General features: G+C 38.1%; 1 protein-coding gene across 1 annotated transcript in view; it reads left to right on the forward strand.

Moving 5' to 3' along the window:
* The first annotated feature begins 3392 nt into the window (after nucleotides 1-3392).
* The window catches only part of LOC150079586 (uncharacterized), a 1000533-nt gene continuing 979774 nt past the window's right edge, over nucleotides 3393-24151 (forward strand). The window contains exons 1-2 of the mRNA XM_090383129.1: nucleotides 3393-3498; nucleotides 23368-23934. Coding sequence (XP_090239255.1) covers nucleotides 3393-3498; nucleotides 23368-23934 — 673 coding nt within the window. The remainder of the gene's footprint in view (nucleotides 3499-23367; nucleotides 23935-24151) is intronic.

Below are 24151 nucleotides of genomic sequence, written 5' to 3' on the forward strand. Positions count from 1 at the left end.
TTACCATATCCAGTATTTTTTCAAACAACATCACCTATATTACAATTAAACACCAACAGCCAATTCAATAAGTATTGACAAGCGTCACAACCCATTCAAGAAATTATATTATTAACAAGCATTATCAGTTAGTCCAGTGGTTTTCGACCTTTTTTTAATAACGGCACCCCTAAGTAATTTATTTTATTTTGTTGCACCCCTACTCAATATATATATATATATATATTTTAATTATATATAATAATAATTTTATTCTTTATATAGAGGTACTAAATAAACATCAATTATGCAGATCACCACAAAATTAAAAAGATACCGTGCACCTTTTTATAATGAAATAAACATATAAATTAAAAAACTTAAAAGAGGGTTTAAGTTACTTAAACCCAAATTACGTGGCACCCCTGGAATGTTGTTGGGGCACCCCTGTTAAAAACCACTGAGGTAGTCCAAAAATCAAAGATCACCAATACCTCAAGGCCAATCTAATTATTGACCTAATCCCAATCAGAATCATTCTCAATCTTGACCATTACAGAGGTAATAACTAAAAACACATTAGTTCAATGACTCAATTGACCAGGTTTCTGTCAGAATGTTCCAGTAATCATTGTCAATTATCAAATATATACACTATTTACATCAAATTGATAGGTAGAGAAACAAACTTTGTAGCGCTAAACACAATGATCTCTTATCTCATCAGACTTTCCGTCACAAATATGTTATTTCCACCACCAATGAATTGAAGACAATCAGGTCAAATCAATTCGTAACGTACACAGCATACATGTTTGTCCAACAATTGATAGAACTGGCATTCAGGATCCATTCTACAATTCGGAAACAAATCTCAACTTATTAATTAACTGTACCAAATAACTGCTAGGGCTCAGCAGACGATTTTTTTTTTTTTATTGCTATCATGGATAGTAAAGCCAATCCAGACAACTATCAGATATTAATATTAAACATCCAAGTCAGTATTAGCAATTCTTTTCCTCCTCTTAAAAATCCTATCTGAAAAATTCGCTAAAGCAAGGAAATTTTCTTTATTGATCAATTGTGCTAGGTCCTCATGATTATAAACACTAGTTATAACCTGCATTTGAATTCTTAAATTACAGTCAAATAGTAAATGCTCTACTGTTTCAATATTACCACAAGAACATAAAGGAGTAACTGAAAGGCCAAAAGCATGTAACTTAGAATTAATACTACCATGTCCGGTCAGTAGGAATGTAGTATTCAATTTGTACAGTACAAAACCACTTTGTTAAAACGTTCGGAATAAATATGTAAATCAATCTTCCCAACTGGGCAGCAGACCATTCTGCCTGCCAATCCTGCATAAACTCATTCCTGATACGAACGATAACTAACTTTTCAGAGACATTCAGGTCAATTGCGTAATTACCAACTCTAGCAGGCAAATTTTTACGCCTATGGTATAATTAATGTTGAGCCATAATTTCATACTGAACTGGAATTTTGCCATTTAACACTTGCAAAGCAACAGTATATACAGTTCTACAGGTTCGTGATATTGATAATAAGAAAACGCGCTGTGCTTGAGTGAAATATTTTTTAACTGTGAGATGATTTACTTTATGACCCCAATCCCCAGCAGCGTAACAAATGATGGGAAGAAATATACACCTATAGTATAATTTTAATGTTGAAGATTTAATTCCCCAAGTACTCTTGCTTATTCTAATAATTTTACCTGTTATGGCTTTTATTTTATGTAGAATATATTTGGCATGAGAGACAAAATTCAGTCTATCATCCAACATGATGCCCAAATACCTGTAAAAGCGTTTTAATTTGATAGACTGACCATTCACATTAAAGTGGGAGGCTGGTTAACATTTAAGTGACCCTTTAATAACATTTGTTTTGTTTTGGGAATTGAAATTTCCAATTTGTGTATTTCACACCATGAATGCAGGTCCTGTAAGGCGTCATTGGATCTTTCTTCCAGTTCTGGTCTAGAGTCTCCAAAAATGAATATACAATAAAAAGTTTATCGATTATTACATTTTATTTTATTGTTTATGTTTTATCAAAAATTTCGCTACTCGCCCAGTTTTTCTCCAACCCGCAGTTTGAGTTAAGAAACGCTGGTGTCGAGCAGCGTTTCAATTTTTTCAAATTTTGTTCCGCAAAGGGATCCCATTGGTTTCTGCAAATATTCTGTTAATTTTTATCATAATTTTTATATACGATATTAGGGATTTTAAAGATATCTGGGAAAGATTTAGATTTGTGAAAGGTTCCTGGGTCAAAAAAGTTTGGGGAAAAAAAAAAAAAAAAAAAACCCGAGTAAATATGTGTTCGTTAGCCGTGTGTCGCGTTTGGGAATAGGCCTATGATGGAGGTTTTAAAATTAGTTCGTCAATTTCCACTACCATTCAAATAGAAATGAGGTGTTATAGAACTGTTTTGGGTTTGATGGGATTATCTCAAAATAAGCGCTGATATGAGCCAGTATAATATGTATGTAAATTACCATGTATTTCGTTGTCCTTTTGAGTTTTTCTGGATGGAAAACCCAAGTTTCTAGGGGGGGGGGGAGGAATGTATATAACCCCTTCCCGAGAATGATGGACTTCATTGCAGTACTAAAATGCCAATAAAAATTCTTTCTTCTGTCCTCGTAGGAATTAATTCTCTTTGGTTGGTGACAGGAATAGAAAAGCAAGCTATTTTCACAAAATATGAAAGAGCAGGGACGTTTTCCACTGCACAACCGCAATGGATAAAAACGGATTTGTGTGATTTGGTCTGAACGATCGTAGGGAAGTGTTCTCGAACTGTTTTTTTTTTTTTTTTAATCGTAATTTTCTCCGGTGACTTGAATTGTTCTTCTGATGCATCCTTGCGGAGATTACATATTGCCTGCATATGGATAGAGCGCACTATGATTGTGTCATCATTGATTGATAAGGGGGTGGACAAGGAACGCAGGACTGAAAGGAGGAAACAAACGTGTAGATAGATATAAGGACTAAGTGTATGTGCTATTCAAAGAGAAGCTATCGTCGCCTTCATCGCCAGAATCTCCGCAATCAGTTTCCTCTGAAGATACCAATCTGCAGGAGCTTTTGCACATCCACCTCATCCTTAATGCTGTGAGTGCTGGCATTCCCAGGAACGCATACTCAGCGTTTGTACGTGTGCAGAGCAGCATTAATCGTCTTCGGTGTATGTTAGCCATCTTTTAAGAGCTGCACGACCTCTCCCTGGTATTAGCAGCGTTTAGTGACGCAAGCGACCGTTCACGTCTTTCTCGGGGGCCAGGGCTGCAATTGCTGCGCGTCAGTGCTTTCCTGCCGTTCACCTCCTAAGTACGTCTTTCCAAGCCGATGACATATACATTTATGGGTATAATGAAGATAATCCGACATCCCGGAGAGCTGGGCAAACAAGGTGCTCGTATCTGGGTCTACGCACTGACATCCTTCCTAGAAGTCACTGATTATTATCTCCAAAAAGGTAAATATTCCACAAATGACAAACTTTTCAAGATTTTAGAGTTCCGGAATGATCACATATGCTGTTTAACAATATAAGTTAAATGAAATTGAATAAAAATACACTGAAGGAGGGAAAACTACAGTCCGGTCCTGTCAGGTCAGACTTAAAAATACTTGTATATAGGATTTGGAGCAACTAAATTTGGCATTCCTCCTCCTTCAGCTAGAAAAAAGTCAAAGGCTGTATTTAGACTCAAAATTTTTATCCCATGCAGGAAGAGGAGGGGCAATCAAAATTTAAGAAAAAACACAAATATATTTCAAAATGATAAAAATAATTCTATTAAGGAGTTTTTTAACTCCAAAATAATTTGGTTTATTCAAAGCTTAACTGTATAATAATAAATGATCATTATTTATTACAGTAAACCCTCGATTTTACGGAATAATATGGGAAAGCAAGTGTCCTTATTGCGCTAAAGAGGACTTCTTTCGAGACTGGTTGTACCCATCATAATTGAAAATTTAAACTGTTACTCTATGTTTGTATTAGAAAAACCGTAACGAAACGAAAACGAAACAAGCTTTTCGTTACCTTGACTTTATTGATTGATACATAGTACATAGCAAAAAATAATTTACCGACTGTATCTTGATGCCTAGAAATTCGTGCGTAGCACACGCTTCTTGATTAGATCGGGGTTCGAGCCCGTTACCACCAAGTATGGAGGATGCGGAAAGGTCAAGGGAATGACCACCGCATATTCCCGGAGCAATATGGCCTTAGTTGCTAATGCTCCTAAAAATCAAATAACAAACAAACAAACAGCCTAGAAATTCAGAATAGAGTTGGAGCTAAGAAACCGAAGTTGAGATACTAGTGAGTCTTCAGTCATACTCCTTAAAAATTCCTTAAGCTCACTCAGCCTTCCTTCCCTTTTTACAATATACTGTGTTTTTCACACCATCTTCACACAACTCAAAGAGACTCACCACGACCAACTTCCCTAACAATTTTTCTGCGCAAAATTAAGATGCACACGCTTTCTAATTTCAGCAGTTTTCTTAGAGACCATGTTGATCTACTGTATGTAATTGAGGTTATAATAAACAGGCAGGTCAAAGAAGAGCACTTAATGAGTGATAACGAGCGTATCCATGAACAGACTGTGAAGCCTACTGTCGACTGCCGTGATATCCATTTTTTTTTTAATCTCACGAGCACACTCAAGATGCACTCTGCTGTCAATCAATTTTTTTTTTCGTCCGTTGAATACGAAGTCCGTGAAATCGAGGGTTTATATTATTTCGGTTTTCCAGAGACTAAAAATAAAAATTGACAACTCTTAAAGAAATGAAAACTTTAATTGCTGAAAATAAAACTAAGCCACACGATCAGTAATAACTGAAATAAAACCATTTGACTCAATAACATAGAAAATAATATCAATAGAAAACAAACGATACAACAAGAAAAATATTAATGCATGCATTACTGTACCTACTTACATTTCCTTTAAGTTTGTTTCTTTAAAATCACAGTTCCCCGGAGAATCAAGTTTTTAGCGTTTCCACTCGTGCTTGCTCTTCGATAATGTTGTTAATATTAACAAAGTATTCAACGTTATGCTTGCTGAGATTTCTTCCCAGATAAGGAAATGTTTGTTAGTAGAGGATGCAGTTTTATCTTATGAATTTTCCAACTGCCTGAGGATACATTTCGGTATATTAAGAAAACGAAGAAATAGAGATTTCTGGAAGACTAAAACAACAGAATACGAGCACATTCCTTTTTTCCTATGACATGTACAAACAAAGTTCGGCTGTTTTTGTGATTAATTCGTTCGGTAAAGAGAACTGGTTTTGCGATCTTTTGTATGTGTTTGTTTCCTAAATCAATATTTACGAACACCATTAGATACAAATGATAACAGATACACATATATATTCAGAAGCAGTCAGCCAAGACTTAGCACAAATCTGATCAAAACAAGTGTATCTATGAAGGGCATACCCCGACGTAGGCCGTGGAGTATTTAATAGAGATAGCGAATAATGTTCACAAGGAAACTTAAATCACCTTCTGTGAATTGCTCGCTTGTGAGCCATCATTTTTATCATTCCCTTTAGGAATCAGAGCACGATTTCCTACTATAGGGAATCATTGTTCTTGCCACCATGCAATATGTTACTTAATTATTAAAACTAATGGACTAGTGTAAAATCATGATGAACACTACTGCTTGCTCAAACAAGATAGATAGAGAGAGAGCGCGGAGACAAATGAAGGGCCTTGAGATGTTCAGCTAAGCACAAGATTACCTAATAATGTATTTTATGGCGTATTTCCATGATAACGAGTTTCTAAGCGATTTTTTTCTTTGCGTAAGTGTACTAATGCAGTTGTAATAATTCATACGTATATTTAAAAGGTCTCTCCTCAAGAGGCGTATTCTTTTTGGTCATCAGACTGAAGCAGTGTTTTTCATGATGGCATATTCTATTGCTTGCTGAACAGGGGAATTGCTGTTGCTCTTGTCTCTGCAGGAATTTTGCGAACTTTTTTTTTCGCTCAGACAATATAAGAAAACATATTCAGGAAACACATTTGGCTGCATTTCTCAGTTTCTGGTGATCGTTGGTGTTGTTTACTTGATGAACGGAAGCGAAAATTATTTCTGGCATTTCTTCCACCCTCTTCAGTGTAATCACTGAAAAACAAAATAAATAAGCAATAAACAACGAAAATAAACAAAAATAAATAAATAAAATATTCAAAAATTTGTAGTTAAGTGTATTGTAAACATTTGATATAGGTATGAAGTTTTTTGATATTGCAGTGAAGTATAGTACAGAGAAGGCCCGTTGAATATCAACGGGTGGAACAGAGGTGCATTCGTTGATAAGTCTTGCCCCCATCTTTAACCCTGGATGATCTCTGAACTTAAATTTTTATTCTTTTATAGAAAGGGAAATAACAATAAAGATTTTTTTTTTTTTTATCAAGAATAAAATACTATTTTTACCTTAAGGATCAGAGAGTTAGATATAATAAACTTTGAGAATTCATTTCTGGGCAAAGCTTAAAATCTTACGAAGGGTCTTTTATTTCTTTAAGAAAATCTAAAGTTAAGGAATTATTAAAGTACACCCGAGAGAAGTTTTGAAGATCGTTCTGGGATTTCTTTCTTCCAACTTCCAAGTTATTGTTTCAACTCAAATAGCTTCGTAGTAAACATCTGTACGTGAGGTATCCGATCTTAAAACGTTTTTCCTTCTTCTTCTTCATTACCTTTTAATCTTCGTACATAGCGAAGTCTTTGAAGCTAACCACATCAAATGAAAAAGATCTTAAGAGTTTGATGTGTCTTTTTCTTTTGCTGTTATTTTCTTCCGACCTTTTCTTACTCCGTCAATTTTCTTTTGCCCATTGAGATGTCCGTGTAGCGAAGACACGAACTATTCCTCTTCCTGTCAGCTGTCTTTCTCCTCTGCCGCTATACGGTGAACAGTTCAAAATATCTCTCTCTCTCTCTCTCTCTCTCTCTCTCTCTCTCCTCAGGTCATAACCGCTGCTTCTCTAACAATCCCTAGAGAACTCCATCACTTAAAGAAGCTAGCGAAAAAAACAAACAAAAAAAATCTCCTGTCCGTTCTGTGATAGCCTCCCTTTCTATCCTGTAGACCTTCCTCTCTCCATCCTAGTCATCGTAAATCATGACCTGGCAATTCATTGAAGAGTGGAGCATAATAAAATAATAGGCTCACACAACGCAACAAGCGTTCCACCTACGTTGTGCGTGCTGTTCCCATATACCTCCGCGTCACAGCTTTGCTGATCAAATGGGCTCGCTCCAAGCGGGAGAAAGTGCCGCTGCAACTCTCGGTTTCATCTTTATTTTCGCAATTCTAGTGGATTGTTGACTATGAGGTAAGCAATTTGATTGAGTCGCTGCTATAACAAGATTAAACTCTAGTCCGTATAGTTGTTAACTACGGAAGCTAGCGCCCTTGTGAATAACTGTTTTGTCTTTCATTTCATTACAATGCAGCATCGAGAATTTCTTCGGTAGCTCGTAGCTCACAACGAGATGTGCATCCACCTTGAATTTGATGGATAGATTATCATTAATCAATTCACATACCTTGGAATATAGCTGCAGGTTCTAGCACATATATACTGTATATATAAGTAGGTCATTAAAATCTATTCTTAAAATCATGAAAAAAGCGATTACTTGCTTTGAATGAATAGTAAAAGATCTTTAACAAATTGTGCTTTTGTGTGCATTCCCCAGCCAAAAAAGTTCATATTTTTTTGCACAATTTTTCCGGTAAGAAAAACGCTGTTATAATTTTATAGGTCGTTTCTATTACTTTCTAGTGGTCCATTCCCACACTTGTAATTTGTACTGGGAAAGAAGGAGGGTATGTATGGGTAGATAATGTGGTTTCCTGGCGTAATTTCCTAGACGCAAACTCGCATTTGTCTTCATTAAACTGCAATCCCAATTTACCGCTAGTATGGCTTTCACGTTTGCCTTCATCGACAATCACAGAGAGAGAGAGAGAGAGAGAGAGAGAGAGAGAGAGAGAGAGAGAGAGAGAGACGCCTGCGTACCACGTGACACTGTGGAAGGCAAAATGCGAAACGGAAGCCGAACGAATGCAGACTAAAATATATAAAAAAGCAAAATATCCTAAAAGCATTCTCTTGCTCATCTAGTAAAGGATTATACTTAACAAGACCGTCAGTTTGCATTGTGAGTGTTGTAACTCATTTGCATAGTAGGGGATGAGCGAAAGAACATATGCACTAGTTCCCAGAGGGTGTACAAGATGTAGTCGATACCGCAGAGAAACAGAACGGCTGTTAATTATCTTGGAAATCAGGAATCGCCTAAAGACAGATGACAGCCTCCTCCACTTTGAATATTACTACTCTTTGCTTGATGTAACGCATTGATTCACACCCCTTACCTTAGTTCTTTCTAGGAAAGTAAAAGCCCTTTCCGCCTTTATGAAAGACTGATCACACTTCCGGTGTACACCGAATATAAATATTCTTTGCACTAATCATGAAAATCCTTCACCTTTATCTCAAATATTTATTTTCAGTCACAAGCACCTAGAGCCTACGTTATCTGCTTCTGATAATCCATACTCCATTCTGTCACACGAAGTGACCTAAGGGATCAATATCTCGATGTATTTTCTAATTAGTCGTTCCATCTGGCGCTTGAGATATATTGTCATGCCTTCTAATTCGCAAGCACCTGATCTCCAAGTTCAAAGAGACTTGTTTAAGCTCCTTACGCAAAGGCCTTGCTAACGCTCTCATTTTAATATTGATTTATTAAGACATATTCCATCAATAGATATTAATCCCTGCTGTAAGGCATTGTACACTACTCATTTGTTGTTGAATAATATTTTGCAAATGACAGAATTAAGTAACTTCATGTAGTCATACTTGCACGCTTTAACATTACGGGTGAGTTTATTTTTAAATCGAAATATTATCAAAATACGAGGAAGGAGGATTCAATGTTTTCTGCTATCCCCTTTTTAGGATTTTATGTTGATAATTTAAAAATATATTCGTATACTTCTTCGCATATGTCCGGAACGGACATATGCGAATGGACAGCAGTTATATCCGCTTTTAGTCAGCTTATCTTGTAAACAAAAAGTTTTTTACATGTTATCTAAGATAGCCTTTCTACGCACTGTTAAGTGAGATCTGTCAGTATATAGTCTTTTTAATAAGATTTTCCTTAGCTAACGGAATATTAATCATTTATTGATTTTACATCTCCTTTTTTCATCGTGACAATTTTCTGATGAATACATATTTTGTTTTTTATGCATTCATAGGATTGGCTTCGCTATAATTAGCACTTGTTTTAATATAGAGAAGTGGCTGGATTATGGAAGAAGCGTCCCTTAAAGTGTTACAAGGAATTTTCTTGAAAACAAAAGGGAAGGTATCTTGCTTTCCCATCCTCTACTGTCATCTTCTCTGTCCCTTCTTGCGTTTTATGTTTAGCAACTTTTCCCTGAATTTTAAAATCACAGTAGTGTCCTCCTTTATCTTTCGTCTGTCTTCAAACACGAGATTTCTTTTCCTTTCTATAAGACAGTCTTTTTTGTAATCCTAGTCACAGGAATGTTAGCTGTTTATAATTCAGTAACGCAGTCTAGGCTATTTTTATTTAGTCTCTGAGTTACAGAGTGTACATATTGTAATTCTGGTTTCAGTGTTATTCTTATCTGTGTCTCCAGTGGCGAAACTTTCATATCTCCTGGTATACAGATATTTCGGGGTCGGGATACCTGATAGAGGCGTATAAAGTCCTGAAGGGCGTCAGTAAAATGAATGAGGAAGGTATATTTTCAATGCCAAAAGAGAGAAGAACCAAGGGGGAAAGACAAATCACAAATTTCGGGAAGTAACAGAAGGTTCGATCTCATGAAGTTCCTTAGAGTAGCGCGTCGTAGATCGTTGGAATCAAGTGCCTGCAACATTAGTTGAGGTCGGTAATCTGATCAAGTTCGAAGCGGAATTGGACAGGCACCTTTTATCAACAGAAAAGGTATGAATGATGGATTATTATTCTTTTTTCTTTTTTTTTTTGACAGATGCAGCAAAAACCCTCTTTCTTGCATCATTAATCCATGATGATACTAGTACTTCATTATGATACTGATATCATACCTCAGTATAACGAAATTGTGAAGGTAAGCATAACTATCTTCGTAGCCTACGTAATGCTCTTCATGCATATGGAGGGATTAAGGTGATTATTCCCTGCTAACACAGTGGAATTTTTAGAGACTTAAAAATTAAACCGAACAGGTACTGCTATGACAGGATGTACAGGAATGCTATTACTGTTGAGATGTATTCTAAACTCCAAATTTAATAAAGGAACAGAAAGAAAAAAGAATAGGCCCAAAAGAATCTATGTTCCTAACGAACAACAGATATATGGATCTATGTATGTTGTTGGTTATTTTTATTAAGTGTTGACGGATGTAAGTGTACAACCAGCCCACATAAATTTCTGTACAAGGGTGATTGATCAATAAGCAGATAATAATAATAATAATAATAATAATTTCGGCCTTTACTCTTTAACCTATAGCAGTTTAAGATCCTATACCTTAAGTTTGTTAAAATTATACTTACACCTGATGTTTCTAAGAGATTCTTGATTGTTTTGAAATTTATTTTGTGCATTACACAGTGTGTATAATTTATATATATATATATGCTTTTAAGCCTATGTTCTATTTTTATTAAATTTTCAATTGTGATAATGCTGCGGTGGTTATGCGGCGTTAATGCTATTGTAGAATTAAACAGTTAAACATTATACGCGCATTGATATATTAAGTCAAAGTCCCGATTGATTTTTGTTTTGCGAGTGGTAGTGAAAATTTTTATTATTTTGGGTGGGAGGCATTACTGGTAATTAAGGTCTAACTAACCGACTAGCCATCGTTGTTCTAGCAGTTGTTGATTCGCCTATAGTTCTATGTTAACAATTAACATGAACTCAAGTTAAGAAATATATAAATGCAAAGTTTGGAAAGATTAGAGGTTTAAAGTTAGAGGAGAAAGGAAATAAAGGGAATTATTAAAGAATAAGCCAAGAAAAATTAGTAAAATTGTTAGGAAGAAAACATTCCTTCACGTGGCCGTCTCTCTGCTACTTCCTCAGGGGCTTTGAGCAGACAGATAGCTATTACTAAAAGAATGATTCATGCATACCCGTTTCTGTAGTCTCAGTAACAGTTTTACTTACTAAGCAAAACTATTATTGAGACTGCAGAAACGGGTATGCATGATTTTGCATAAATTTTCTGCCAGGTTGTTACATTGTGATAGTAACAGTATGCAAATTGCATCCGAATCTTTTTAAATCCTATTAGTATGTGTTGAAAACGACCAAGTATGATTAATGTGCACTAAGTGAAAAAATCACATAATGTAATCTCTTTAGCCCTGAAATTAGAACTATTGAAGCAATTTTGTGCAGAGGAAATGCAACCCAATGTAAGCTGAGCAGCTTTACTTACCAGGAACCAATGTGATGAGGATTCTTAGGAATGTTGGCATTTCAGTTGCTGACAGAATTTTGTAAAGAGGAAACTAGGTTGTAGACAATATGGAGCAAGTATTAAGATCATGAATCGATGGTATAAAAACCCTGGTTGACGGCGTGTGTGTGTATTAAGTGTCAAATCGGTTAAGACTATAAATTATAGACTATTTACTTAAGACTTAAGACAAAAAAAAATCTCATAAAAACCCCTTGTCATGAACTGGATTCTAACTCACGCCTTTTCCACTCAGTGTGGGAGGACGGTGATTATAACCACTCTGCTACCTGCGAGGACCTGATGACGGCTTGGTTCAGTAGGATGGAGTGTTTTTGTGCTCTTCAGTATTTCATTAATTTCTCAAGTTTTTATTTTTCGCCTACGACTATTGTTTTTGTAAGGTTTTAGGCGCATCAGCAACGATTATCGTTTGTATTGATCGATTTATTGCGAACTCCACTGACCTTCTGGTCTTGCCGGAGTATAAACAAGAACTTGGCCATATTGCGCCGTATATAATAACTATGTAATATAACGTAATATGTTAAAAAATTAGTCAGAATTATTAGAAAATAGATAGAATAACAATAAAAAGCACAGCTATAGAAAATATAAAAACGCTGAAATTTACAGTAACAACTTTTAAAGAAACTAAGGAGGGGCATTTATAAATAAAATAACAAAGGTTTTAATTCTTGAAATTGTATTTGTTAACAGAATGCATTTTTTAAACTACATCAGCTTGTTTTAATAAAAACTCAGAATTATTCACACTTTCATGGAGATTATGTTTAACCGTTAGTACGTTCAGCTAACATTTTTCTGAAGACCAATATTAATTTTAATGTAACTTCTAAATGAAGGACACCGATATAAAAAGAGATTGGTCGATTTTGAGTCCCGTTTCATCTTTGTCGGAACAACAGGACATTTTATTCAAATAAGGGGCGGCGGCTTCTTATTCTAAATTAGGAAGACTATATTGCCCTTCATATGTTTTTACGACTAGCTGTTTGTTTGTTATTTGGTTTATAGGAGCATTAGCAACTAAGGCCATATTGCTCGGGGGATATGCGGTGGTCATTCCCTGACCTTTCCACATCCTCCATATTTTGTGGGCACGGGCTCGAACCCCGGTCTAATCAAGGAGCGTGTGCTATGCACTGCTGCTCCTGCCCACCTGGCTACGGAGGCACCTTTACGACTAGCAGATTTTAACATTCTAGTGTATATTATAATCTTGACATTCACAGCAGAACAAATTGGTTTTTACGAGTTACCCTGGCATTGCACTACTACCACACAAATGGCATCACCAAAAGATGATACCGTGACTTCAGGAGATAAAAGGCATGGATGTGACACTCATCTTTTAAATAAATAGCTGATGAACCTTTTGGAAAATGAATTTCTAAACAAATGGCGATGACATCTGACAAGTAAGTAGCGTTTTTTTTTTTTTTTTTTTAATTAACATATATTCAAACATTTTTCTTATACAATCATCCGGTTCTTAAGGAAAACTCCTGATTGTCGACTATTTCATACAAATCCATCAATAACAATAAAACATCAAAGACTAAAGAAAAACATGTATGCGTGTATAGTCCTGACGTAGCCGAGCGGTTGCGAGTGCAGTAGCACACGCTCTTTGAGTGGATCTGGGTTCAACCTTTATGATTGCTAAATACGATTAACATTTGTATTGATTGATTTATTGTAAACTCCGCTGACCTGGTGGCCGTGCCGGAGTATAAACAAGAACACTTTTTGTGAAGGCGGTGGTTTAAGTTTACAGATAAGTGAGCCAAGGAGAGAAAGAGAAAGCCTGGTCCGGCATTGGAAGGCAGTGGTAATGGTCAGTTGTGCAGATAAGTGGGCCAAGAAGAGAAAGAAAGGCTGGTCCGGCATCGGAAGGCAGTGTGCCCAATAAATGGAAGAAAGCCTGTCCGCCACTAAGGAAAGCAGAGTGCCCAAGAAATGGAAGAAAGCCCGTCTACCAAAAAGGAAGCCTGAACGCAAGGAAATTGGAAGTAGCGGCCATTCCAGAATGTAAGTCTGTTCCTGTTTTTTTTTTTTTCCTCGAATCCTGAACTCAAGGACTCAACCTAGCTCTGTAAGGAACTGAGTGATAGTTATTTTAAAAAAGGAGCATTCCTGTTCTATTAAGCAAGTTAGTTACTAGAGACAATTTGTTATGAATGTAAATGATTTTGAAATAACGTAAGGGTAGTAAAGAGGAATGACTAAGATGGTAACTGGAGAGTAACTAAGGTGGAGAAAGAGAGAGAGAGTCTTTATTGCCCTTCATGGCCATAAAGCCAGGGGTTTACAGCCTCTCGATACTTCCGGCGAATTTGTTCAGGTCGGCGTCAAGCGCTTGAGTTTGCTTGAGCATCTGCTGAGGGAGGAACCTGTCCGAGAGATGGAGTCGTGCTGAACGCGAGTAGAGCTCGGGGTTGGCCCTAAGGGCAGCAGGGGGAATCCTCCAGTCACAGGTATCCCAGAATGAAGTGTTACAATTATGCCTGTTATCATCTTGACTGTTGCTAGGAGGCGTTGGTCGTCGATTAAGGTGGGAAGCCGTGGAATCCCGAGAGAGTCGGCAAGCTGCGTGGTGCGAATCAGTGCTGGAAGGTTGTGCTTCCTGTTGGCCCACTTTAGGAGCCAGAATTCTGCGGCAAAAAGTGGTTTCTTTATTGACGGTGCCGTTGACGCCCAAATTTCAGCAGCCTAAAGTAAAGGTGGAAAGATAACTGTTCTTATGTACTTCACGGTTGTCTTTTTATCAGTGATATGTAGGAGATGTTGTTTTGCTATCCACCGGAGTCTTGAAGCACATGTGAGGAGCATGTCTGTGTGGGCGTTAAATCGAAGTTTGGAGTCGAATACAACGCCTAGATCACGATGGCTGGACACAATTGGGATGAGGGTGTTGCCGACTGAATGCTGGAGAGATGAAGGCGTTTGCTTCAATGAATACACCATGAATTCGGACTTAGCAGGATTGATCTTGAGCCCAAACTGGCAGAGGTAAGATGTGACTGCGGTGAGAGTATTGTTAATTTCTGCCTTTTTTTTTTTGCCTTGACCAGAGCTAGGTCTGGACTGGGGATGATGGCAATGAGTATCTTGATATCATCCGCATAGCTCAATAGACACTGAGAATGTTCAACCAGTGAGGAGATAATAGATGAAAACAGAAGGCCCGAAAGGACCCCTCCTTGTGGGACTCCTGCAGTGACGGATCTTGTAAGGGTGCGATCTCCTGTATGAAGCTTTATAACTCTGTCATGCAGAAGAGAGGAGAGAAAGCATAGTACGTTCCCTGTGATCTGGAAGTGGCATTCCAGGAGAGTGAGAAGTTGGTTTACTTAGACGGCATCAAATGCGGCCACAATGTCTAAGTAAGTAAGTTCTTGCCTTTTCTCAAATTCTGACAAGATAGTATTCGTGGTCACTAGCAGATTGGTGATCGTTGATCTGTTTGGAAGGGAGCAGTGAATTTAGGCTGGATTACTGGGCAAGATCTGCTTAGTGAGGATGGGGAGTAAGGCCTTCTCCAGGAACTTTAGCAGGCTGGAGGAATTGGAGATGGGTCGGTAGTGTTTAGGTTGCGATGGCGACTGAACTTTAGCTAAAGATTTGATGAGATAGTTTTTCCACTGCTGTGAGAAAATCTGGTTCGATAGTAACTAGTTGAAGATAATTAAAAGTGGCCGAATAATGTACGGACTTAGGCATTTGAGCATGAATTGGGGAACTCTATCATCACCGGTGGTTGACGAGGCAGGTAGAGAATTGATGGCTACGATCAGCTGTTGTTTTGCGATCTGAATGATATTCAACACTTCGTGCTGGGTGGGCTATGTTGGTAGAGCTAGATCTGAGTTTGGCATAGGATTACAGTTAAATCTTGTGACGAAATCGAGCCACAATTCAGTATCAAGTTGCAAAGGAAAGTGAAGGTTATGGGTGATTACTACACTACAAATACATTATATATACTATATAGACTACAAATGAGTGATTTGTAGAAAATATTACTGATGTAAGAGGATACCAGTTGTAATACATTTCATGTGTTAAAGGCTAGAAACATATATACAAAAAGAGTAATAAGAGCTGAAATGAGTTTACTGAAAGTGAATTGTAGTTAATAACATTTTAATTTCCCTCCTCCCCCCACACACTGCCTTCTTCTGTTGAAAACGTCAACAGAAGTGAAAATGGTTGAAATTGGAGACAGTTTCAATAAAAACTTTTAATTGTCAGGCGAGAACTGCGGAACTTTTCCCAGTAGTGAATTTCTAAAGTTACAATAATAAGGGCAGTGGAAGACAACGTGCGCCCAGTCTTCTCGCTGCTGACAAAGGAAAGTGTCATTATTTTCTAGACCCAACTGAACAAGTTTCGATTTCATGGAACCGTGCCCAGTGATGAGAAAAGACGTGTAGATATTTGGAGAGAACCAAAGCCAAGATGAAATTTGCCGATCAGAAGGGTGGTGTTGTGCCCTCGTGGGTAGCACAGTTGGCATAATCGTTCTTTCCCACATCTATGGAAAAGACCTGAGTTCCAATCCCATCAATGACGCGAGGAATTTTTATGGCCCTTTTTTAAATACGTGGCTGAGTTAGTCGGTCTCAGACGAAGGTAGCATGGTTTTAAATCCAGAAAAATTAGATTATTTTGTCCAGCAAGCAGCAAATCGACCGCAGAACACGCGCAATTTTTACATGCATAATATATACAGCACAAGACCTAAGTTGCTGATGTGCCCAAAACTCTACAACAGCAACAAAAACTGTGCAGTTGCTGTAGTCCTCATCTGTCTTGGATTTTTTGTAGTCCAGTAATACATGTTATGCTTATTTATATTTCTACTGTTGGTGTATGTGTCATTATTTTCGAATTTATTGTGATAATCATTTCTTGTAAAATTTCTTAACTGAGAAAAGTTCGGAATATGCCACGTGTATTTAATTCTTGTGCAAGACGTAATAAAAATGACAAAAGTAAATAAATGAACTTTTTCTTTGCACCACAGGACCCTCACGGGTAGCCAGTGGTTAGAATCACCGTCTTTCAACACCGTGTGGAAAAGGCCTGAGTTCGAATCCCTTAAATGACGTTAGGAAATTTTATGGGATTCTTTCCACACCATGGTCGAATTAGCCGCTCTCAAGTAAGGGTAGCATGGTATTTTTTGGCCTAAACCTGAGTTTTCTTTTCTTTTTTTTTTTTTGTCGTTCAGCAAACAGGCATACCGACAGGGAACACGCAATTTACAGATGTCTTATACCTCGGGCGTATGAAATACTTGCTCATGTAATCCGAAATTGAAAAGTTTGTTTGGTTTTCAAAATAGACTATACAGTAATACTGTATTACACACTACAGTATTACTGGATTTTATGGGATGTCGTAGATTCAAATATGCAGCGTATGTACACTAAAAACTCAGCTGCAGTCTTGAAAGAGATAGTTGGCTACACAGCGAGAGACAGATTGCTCATGATCTTGATCTTGGTATCTAAAATAAATAAACTGAATACTCCTGCCAATGATTGGCAGAAGGAGTATTCAGTTTTGTGTTTCTAGAAAATATGACGTTCTCGCATGAACATGGTTTCCAAAACAGATTTTTGAATTCAGGAGGCTCTTACCACCCCCTCCCCTCCCCACCCCTCTGGACAGATTTTCAATTAGTCACTCAGCAAGAAAAATTTTCCCCCCGTTCTCACTCCTCTCTCACTCGTTTAATATATGGAATGCAATACGGGATTGTGAACCTGCCAAATACTTATAAGACGTGGCAGACGAAATATGATTTTACGAAAAGACAGTTTTATTATCTTTCAAGGATATACGCTGAAGAAGGAATGTCCTTTTCATGAATAAGACAGCTCTGAGCTAAAAGCCGAAGTGACTGACGGTATACAATTGACCATAAAGACTACTTACTAGGTACTTATTGGCTGAAAGAGTTGAAGGAAGAAATTCTGCAAAGGATTACTAGAAGTTTGAACATAAAACAGGACTACAATTGTTTGTTGTTTTGACACGAACTGATGTTTCATTTCTCGATTGTCTTGTGCCACCTGCCCCCTCTGGTGTCTATCACGTAATAAAATGGAAAAGGAGGGGAGCCTTTCTTCAGTTGTGCGGCTGCCACAACGCCACTAGCTATTGTTTGCTTCATCTGTCACGCGATGCGATGAGGGCGACACAAACTGTCTTGTGTGGCTGCCATGTCAAAGAGGAGCGAAGAACTCTCCCGTGTGATGCTGGAATTGATGGGCTTTCTGCACGACACTTCCTTGGTGCTCTAAGACTTCCTCCGTTCTTGTTGAATTCGTAGGTCGCCCTCGGCGGTCAACACTTTGAAAGGAATAGACGGAAAAGAAAAAGGAGTAAAGGTGTCTTTGATGCTTGGGAACACAAAAGTTAAGAAACCGCGACCACTTTCTCTTTGAGTGGGTGGCTGATGCTTTTAGAAATACTGAGAGAGAGAGAGAGAGAGAGAGAGAGAGAGAGCATGAAAGTAAAAGAGTGAGCGAGGAAGGGAAAGCACGGGAGTGAGTGAAAGAATGAGCGAGAGAAAGAAAGCATGAGCGAGAAAGAGAAAACATGAGAGTGAGTGGAAGAGTGGGCAAGAGAGAGAGAGAGAGAGCGAGAGAGAGAGAGAGAGAGAGAGAGAGAGAGAGAGAGAGAGAGAGAGAGAGAAGGGGAACAGGGAGTCCAGCGGCTAAACGGCCAGATGAACAACAGAACATAACACTGCACATATCCATTATCCACACACTTTTAAATCTCTGGCCTTCCCAGCGGACTGGTACACTCACAATGAAAGCAACGCGGAGATGGGAGAAACCTCTGGTGCCGTTAGACACTAAATACACTTTACACTTTACAGCAGCAAAACATGGTTAAGTGACTCCTTCCTCTAGCCGGTTGTTCAACAGCGATCGAACAACCAGCCAAATGACACATGGAATAGCCACGAGTGGTCGACGCCCTGGGTGAGCATCTTGTATCTCGTTCCGTAACGTAGTAGTGATGCAGATCAGTGGCCCAGTTAACCGCTCAGTACAACGTAGGAACAGCAAGACCAATATCCACATGGACCATGCGTCCGCAATTTGCAGGCTGTGGCAGTCGATGTCCATCACAGGTACCTAGGCTCACTGAGAAACACAAAAAACTGCGCTTTGCATGAGCACGTCAGCACAAACACTGAACTACGGACTTGCTGAATTTGTTGCCAGGTCTGACGAATCCATTTTCCAACTCTGTCTTGCTGATGGGTGTATCCGCATTTGGAGAAAGCAACATGAGGCCATGGCATCTGGATGCACTCTTTGTGTAACCGTTTTGGGACTGTTTTCATAGCATGCTCTGAGTCCATCGATCACCGTTTATCAAATGCTCAATGCGAATGCCTACCTTTGGCCTACCCTTCTATCATCCCAACCGAATACATCCCTTGGTGATGACATATATCCAGGAAATTCCGTCTATGCCACGTGTCATGTCACGAGGGTTGGGTGGTCTTGGCGCATTATAGCCTTAGTTGCTAATGCGCCAATAAAATCCAAACCAACAAACCAACTAAACGAGGCCTGGCAGTTACTATTTTCAGGAACTTGACAGTGAATTCTCCGTCCTCGCACGATCGCCGAACTTTGCCGAACTCATCTGAGCGCGTTTGGACCTACTGGAAAAGGACATACGATGTTACAACCATCCATCTGACAATGTGCGGCTATTGCTGGACACATTGTGCAACTCTTGGGTAGCAATACCACAGGACACCCTACAACACCTTGTGCAGTCCATGCCAGGAAATGTACGGGCAAAAGGTGGCTCCAATAAATATTAGATACGTAGTTTTTCCTAATGTAAAGCTAACCCAGTGCATGCCGAGATAACCTTTTCTCTTTTCATAGCTATTGTATCAGCATATCCCGAGTAAGGGCCATTCTCCAGAGTTTTCCTTCATTCACAATAAAGATGTGCCCATTTGTAAACTCGTGGGCGTAAAATACAGCTTCTACCAACTGTGCAGCCCTCGCGTGTAGCACAGTTGGTAGGATTGCCGGCTTCCCCACACCAGTGTAAAAAACCAGAATTCGAGTCCTGTTGATAACATGATGAATTTTTATGGGCCTTTTTAACAACGTGGCTGAGTTAGTCGATCTCAGGCGAGGGTAGTATGTTTTTTTCTCCCGGAAACACAGGCTTTTGGTCCAGAAAAACAGAAAATCGACCACAGAACGCGCGCAATTTACAGACAGTATACACGGAGCAATATGGCCTTAGTCGCTGATGCTCCTAACCCCCCCTACTACAACTTGCGCGTTCTCATCACTGTGAGTGTTATATTTTCTCTGCTTCCGCGCATTACTACCTGCGTATATACAACACTGCCCACGTGCCATATTTTTAATTAGAAGCATTAGTACGAATCTCTGAATGCTTCATTCAAATTTAAATGTAGACATTCGAAATCTGCCTTTGATTTGGCTCATCTTCGCAGAAGTAATAATAAAGAATAATGGAGAGAGCACAAAGAGTGATAGATGGAAACACATACAGAGCTCAGTTGGGTTGTTTTGACTTATATTTTCCACAAAACGCTGACCATACGTTGTCAGCGTTTTGTGTCTACAAACAGCGTTTATTCTTTGGTTGATTGCTGTTTTCGCGATAAAACCAAATTTTTTTGGAGACAAAACCATGCTGTTCTTGTCCAGGACGGATTAACTCAGTTACGGTGTAAAATAAATAAAATAATTATAATTAAAGGTTCGTTTTCCATCGAAACGGAATCGAAGTTAGGCTTATTCTATGCGTTAGTAAGAAAAAAAATATATTTTTTTTTCTTTATTTCATGAAGCCTGCGGTACTCCAGATAGCGTGCTTCATTCTTCGTAGCTGGAAAGGGATAACTCCTTGTGGGCACGCTCCTATCTCTGCCTTGCTGTGTTGTTTATGAACGAATTAGGCAGTTGGCACGATGCCAAACCGAAAAACTGTTTGTCAGCCCGAAATATTTATTGCGACACACTTGACCCAGCTTTTGTGTACCTTGGTTTTTATACACAAACACAACTTGTGAACCGTTTTTATTTAGGTGTCTCGGGTTTTCTTGGTGAAACCTGTGTTAAGTGTGTTTTCCTGTCCGTAGGGCATGAAGTTTTCAGTTCTCTTTGTTCCTCGGGAAAAATCTACTTCTTGAAGAAGGCGAAAGAGGCTGAACGGCACAAAGAAAGCCCCTTCTTTCTTGCTGAGGATATCCACTGCCTTCAACTATCAGATGCGATCCTCAGAAGATCCTCTCATGCGTTCTCGAGAGATTTAATCTGACATGCTGGTGTTCACTCTTTGCTTCCCTAAAGCTCTAGTCGAAAGAGTATTATCAAGTTTGGTTTCTGAGTGTTGACATGCTTGGCGTGAATAAATGGTACGATGTGTGTGAGACATGACACTTTTATTCGGTATACTGCTCTTAATGTCCTAAGGGCATTATGGCTGATATATATGGAATAAACGCTTTTATCCAGATAACTTCATGACATAGATATAATGTAGTTAATCGGATCAAAAAACGTGAGATTATTTGATAGCGAATAATTTAAATTTTTGAAATGAGTGGTACAATAGTCATCTGCACAAAAGGCAGAAACTTTCTCCACGCTTGAGTTTTTCCCCATCATCCCCAAATGTTTCTACACTCGCAAATGTTTCTTTAGACTCTTGGTAAACGAGACTCCATCATATCATGTAAACTCTTTAGACCAAAGTTATGAGAAGGTTTTTCTTTTTCAATGCAATATAACCGATGAAATTGGACATCTTGGAATTGTCCAACCTTTCAGAGGATCGAGGAGATAATATCCTACACTGTATTATAACGCGAAATACAAGAAACAACCGTATTTTGCAGTCATGGGCTTGAAGGTTGAACTCCAGTCACTCAGAGCACGTGTACTTGGGCACTGACCACTCGGCTACGCTGGTGGTCCATGAATCAATCTCATAAATAAGAAATGTAAAACATAAATGATAAATACCAAAGTAAGTTTTGCATTTTTTAGATTTTTTTTTTTTTTCGTAATATCAAGAACAGTAATCATTTTTATAGTATTCGGAAGCCGGTGATAAGATGGGAACAATTATTATGGGGTTTACAACCAATTCGAACAAAATGTTGACATTCTTGTTCAAATTTGAAAGCGATGTTTTCAATTTTATATTAGATTAACTTCTGCTAACACTAAAGTGAATAAACATAAATAATCCCCCGTTGACAGTAAATTGAATAAAAATAAATCCTTTCAATAAATATAAATATTTTTAACTGAATTATACTTACTATTAATAATTTTATCATGAAAATTATTGAAGTACTATACTGGATTTAGAGTTTTCCAATCTTCTGCTTATTAGTTACCTATTTTACCCCAAGATGGCGCTACTCGTTAGCTACGCTATTCACTATAATACGCGAATCATTCTACGAAAATTTATTCTGTTTCTCAGAGCAAACTAAACATAATTACAATTAATAAGCTTTAGGCTGGGAGGCAGCCTTCTTCAGATTGAATACATGAATGGCAGTTGGAATAGAGATGTGCACAATGAGAAACAAAATAAATTTTCGTAATGAATCCAGAGCACGTAGGCCTTTTTTACTACGAATCATTCTAGATACTGTATTTGTGTTGTGTAGAGTAGTAGGCTACCCATGAATACTACTATGTTATTCATTTTATCTGTTATTATTATAATTTTTTTTATTATTTTCCCCGAATAATTTTATCAGTTTTATCAGTAGAGAGTTGATTTCTGGAAATTTAGTGCCTCAGTTTTTGAGACCCAATGGACTGTTTTTATGTTTATTTTATTCTTTATTATTCCGAAAAATAATCAATCAGACGATAAAAAAAAAAAAAAAAAAAATCTAAAAATTAAAACTTTGAAAATTTTATAAATTTCACAAAAAGTCAAAAGAAACATCTAAAAATTCCAAAGACAGAAGAGTAAAATATGTTTATCAATTATATAAGATATCATAATCTTAGCTGGGTTTTGAATGTACGTTTGTTTGCATTCTGAGAAAAGGATTTGCATTCTCGTAGAACGAGAAAAGGTAAAACAAATTTATAGTTCTAAAGACAACACAGCGACTATATAATCCATTGCCCTTAAATAAATCTTTCTAGTTATCTTTATCTTCTCTCTTTCTGAAGTCTTGCAGTGTTGTTTCACAGACTTGTCTGAAAGATAAACTTCACAGTGAGTAATGATACGCTATAGCTGCTTCATCTTTTCCGCTCGTTGCTATCAGGGGACTAAGCGATGTTTAAAACATTAAATAACCTCATCAACTTTGTCCTCTGCTATCCGACTGAAAGGTCATCCGTATTATACAAACGCTCTTGGAAACACACATACCCCTTGGGGTTTGTATGTCTTAGTCTTGAGAACAGCGTATTTGCGCTTAGAGATTTTAGCATCTGAAAATATTTGTAGTGAATAAAGCGAAAGCCAGTCGCGTTGGAGTAACTTTAAGAGATTTTTTCCCCATTTGCTAACTTACTTAAAATGATATGCCATCGTTTTCACTTAACGGGGTAGCAATTCTTATCGATATATATATTTATTTATAATTTTAAATATCCACTAGATGGCAGCACTGTAAGTGCTGATGATCTATAGAAAAATTTATGTTTTTTTTTAATTTTTTTTAATTTCTCTCTTTCTATTTTAGGCTTTAGTCCCTTAGCCATGCCTTTCAGCATTAAGAGGTTTACGATGCATCGGAGCACAAGCTTGCCTGGTGGTAGGATCTTCGAAGGAAAGAAACTAACGTTAGCAGAAATCAGAGAGCAAGGATCGCCCCCTGCTGGCAACAAAGGTAACAAAAAGTCTGGATCTAAGGAAGATCAGAAGGAGAAAGGATCCATTAATCAGAGCATACCTACTAGTCGCTCTGTGGATGCAGCCGAACTACGTAGGATTGCCTTCGGGGACCCTCTCCCCTTACCACCAATCAGTGGAAACAACCAGATGTGTGACAACACCGCTGAAGCAAGAAGGACCCTTCAGAGTATCCAGGAGTACCCAGTACGATTTTCCCAGTACGCACGCGGTGGCTCGATGACGGGATTAAACGAACGCCAAACCTCTACGCTCCCCACTAGATGGCGCGGTGGTGGAAGTGCTGGTGGCCAACAGAGAAGTGCAATGGATTCACGAGGAAGCTACTATGAAGAACATACCCCTGGGAACGAGGTTAGAAGGCTGGTAGTGAGTAGAAACGGAGTGAGATTCCATGGTAAGTTATTTTTCAATATGCCCCTAACTTTTTAAATGACAGTGTGTTATATGCTCCATGTCTCAAGTGATTTGATGACAGCTTCTCCATTAAAGTAGTGTCGCATCCGGTCAATTACTAACAGGACCAATAGAAGTGTGCATAAAAAAAAAATATTCTAGCTTGGTAATTATGCTGAACACAGAGCAATCTGAAGAGGTCCTTTAATTATCTCTCA

Source organism: Mastigoproctus giganteus, chromosome 10 (genome assembly GCF_048544385.1).
Source record: "Mastigoproctus giganteus isolate SK-2022 chromosome 10, ASM4854438v1, whole genome shotgun sequence".
NCBI lineage: Eukaryota > Metazoa > Arthropoda > Arachnida > Uropygi > Thelyphonidae > Mastigoproctus > Mastigoproctus giganteus.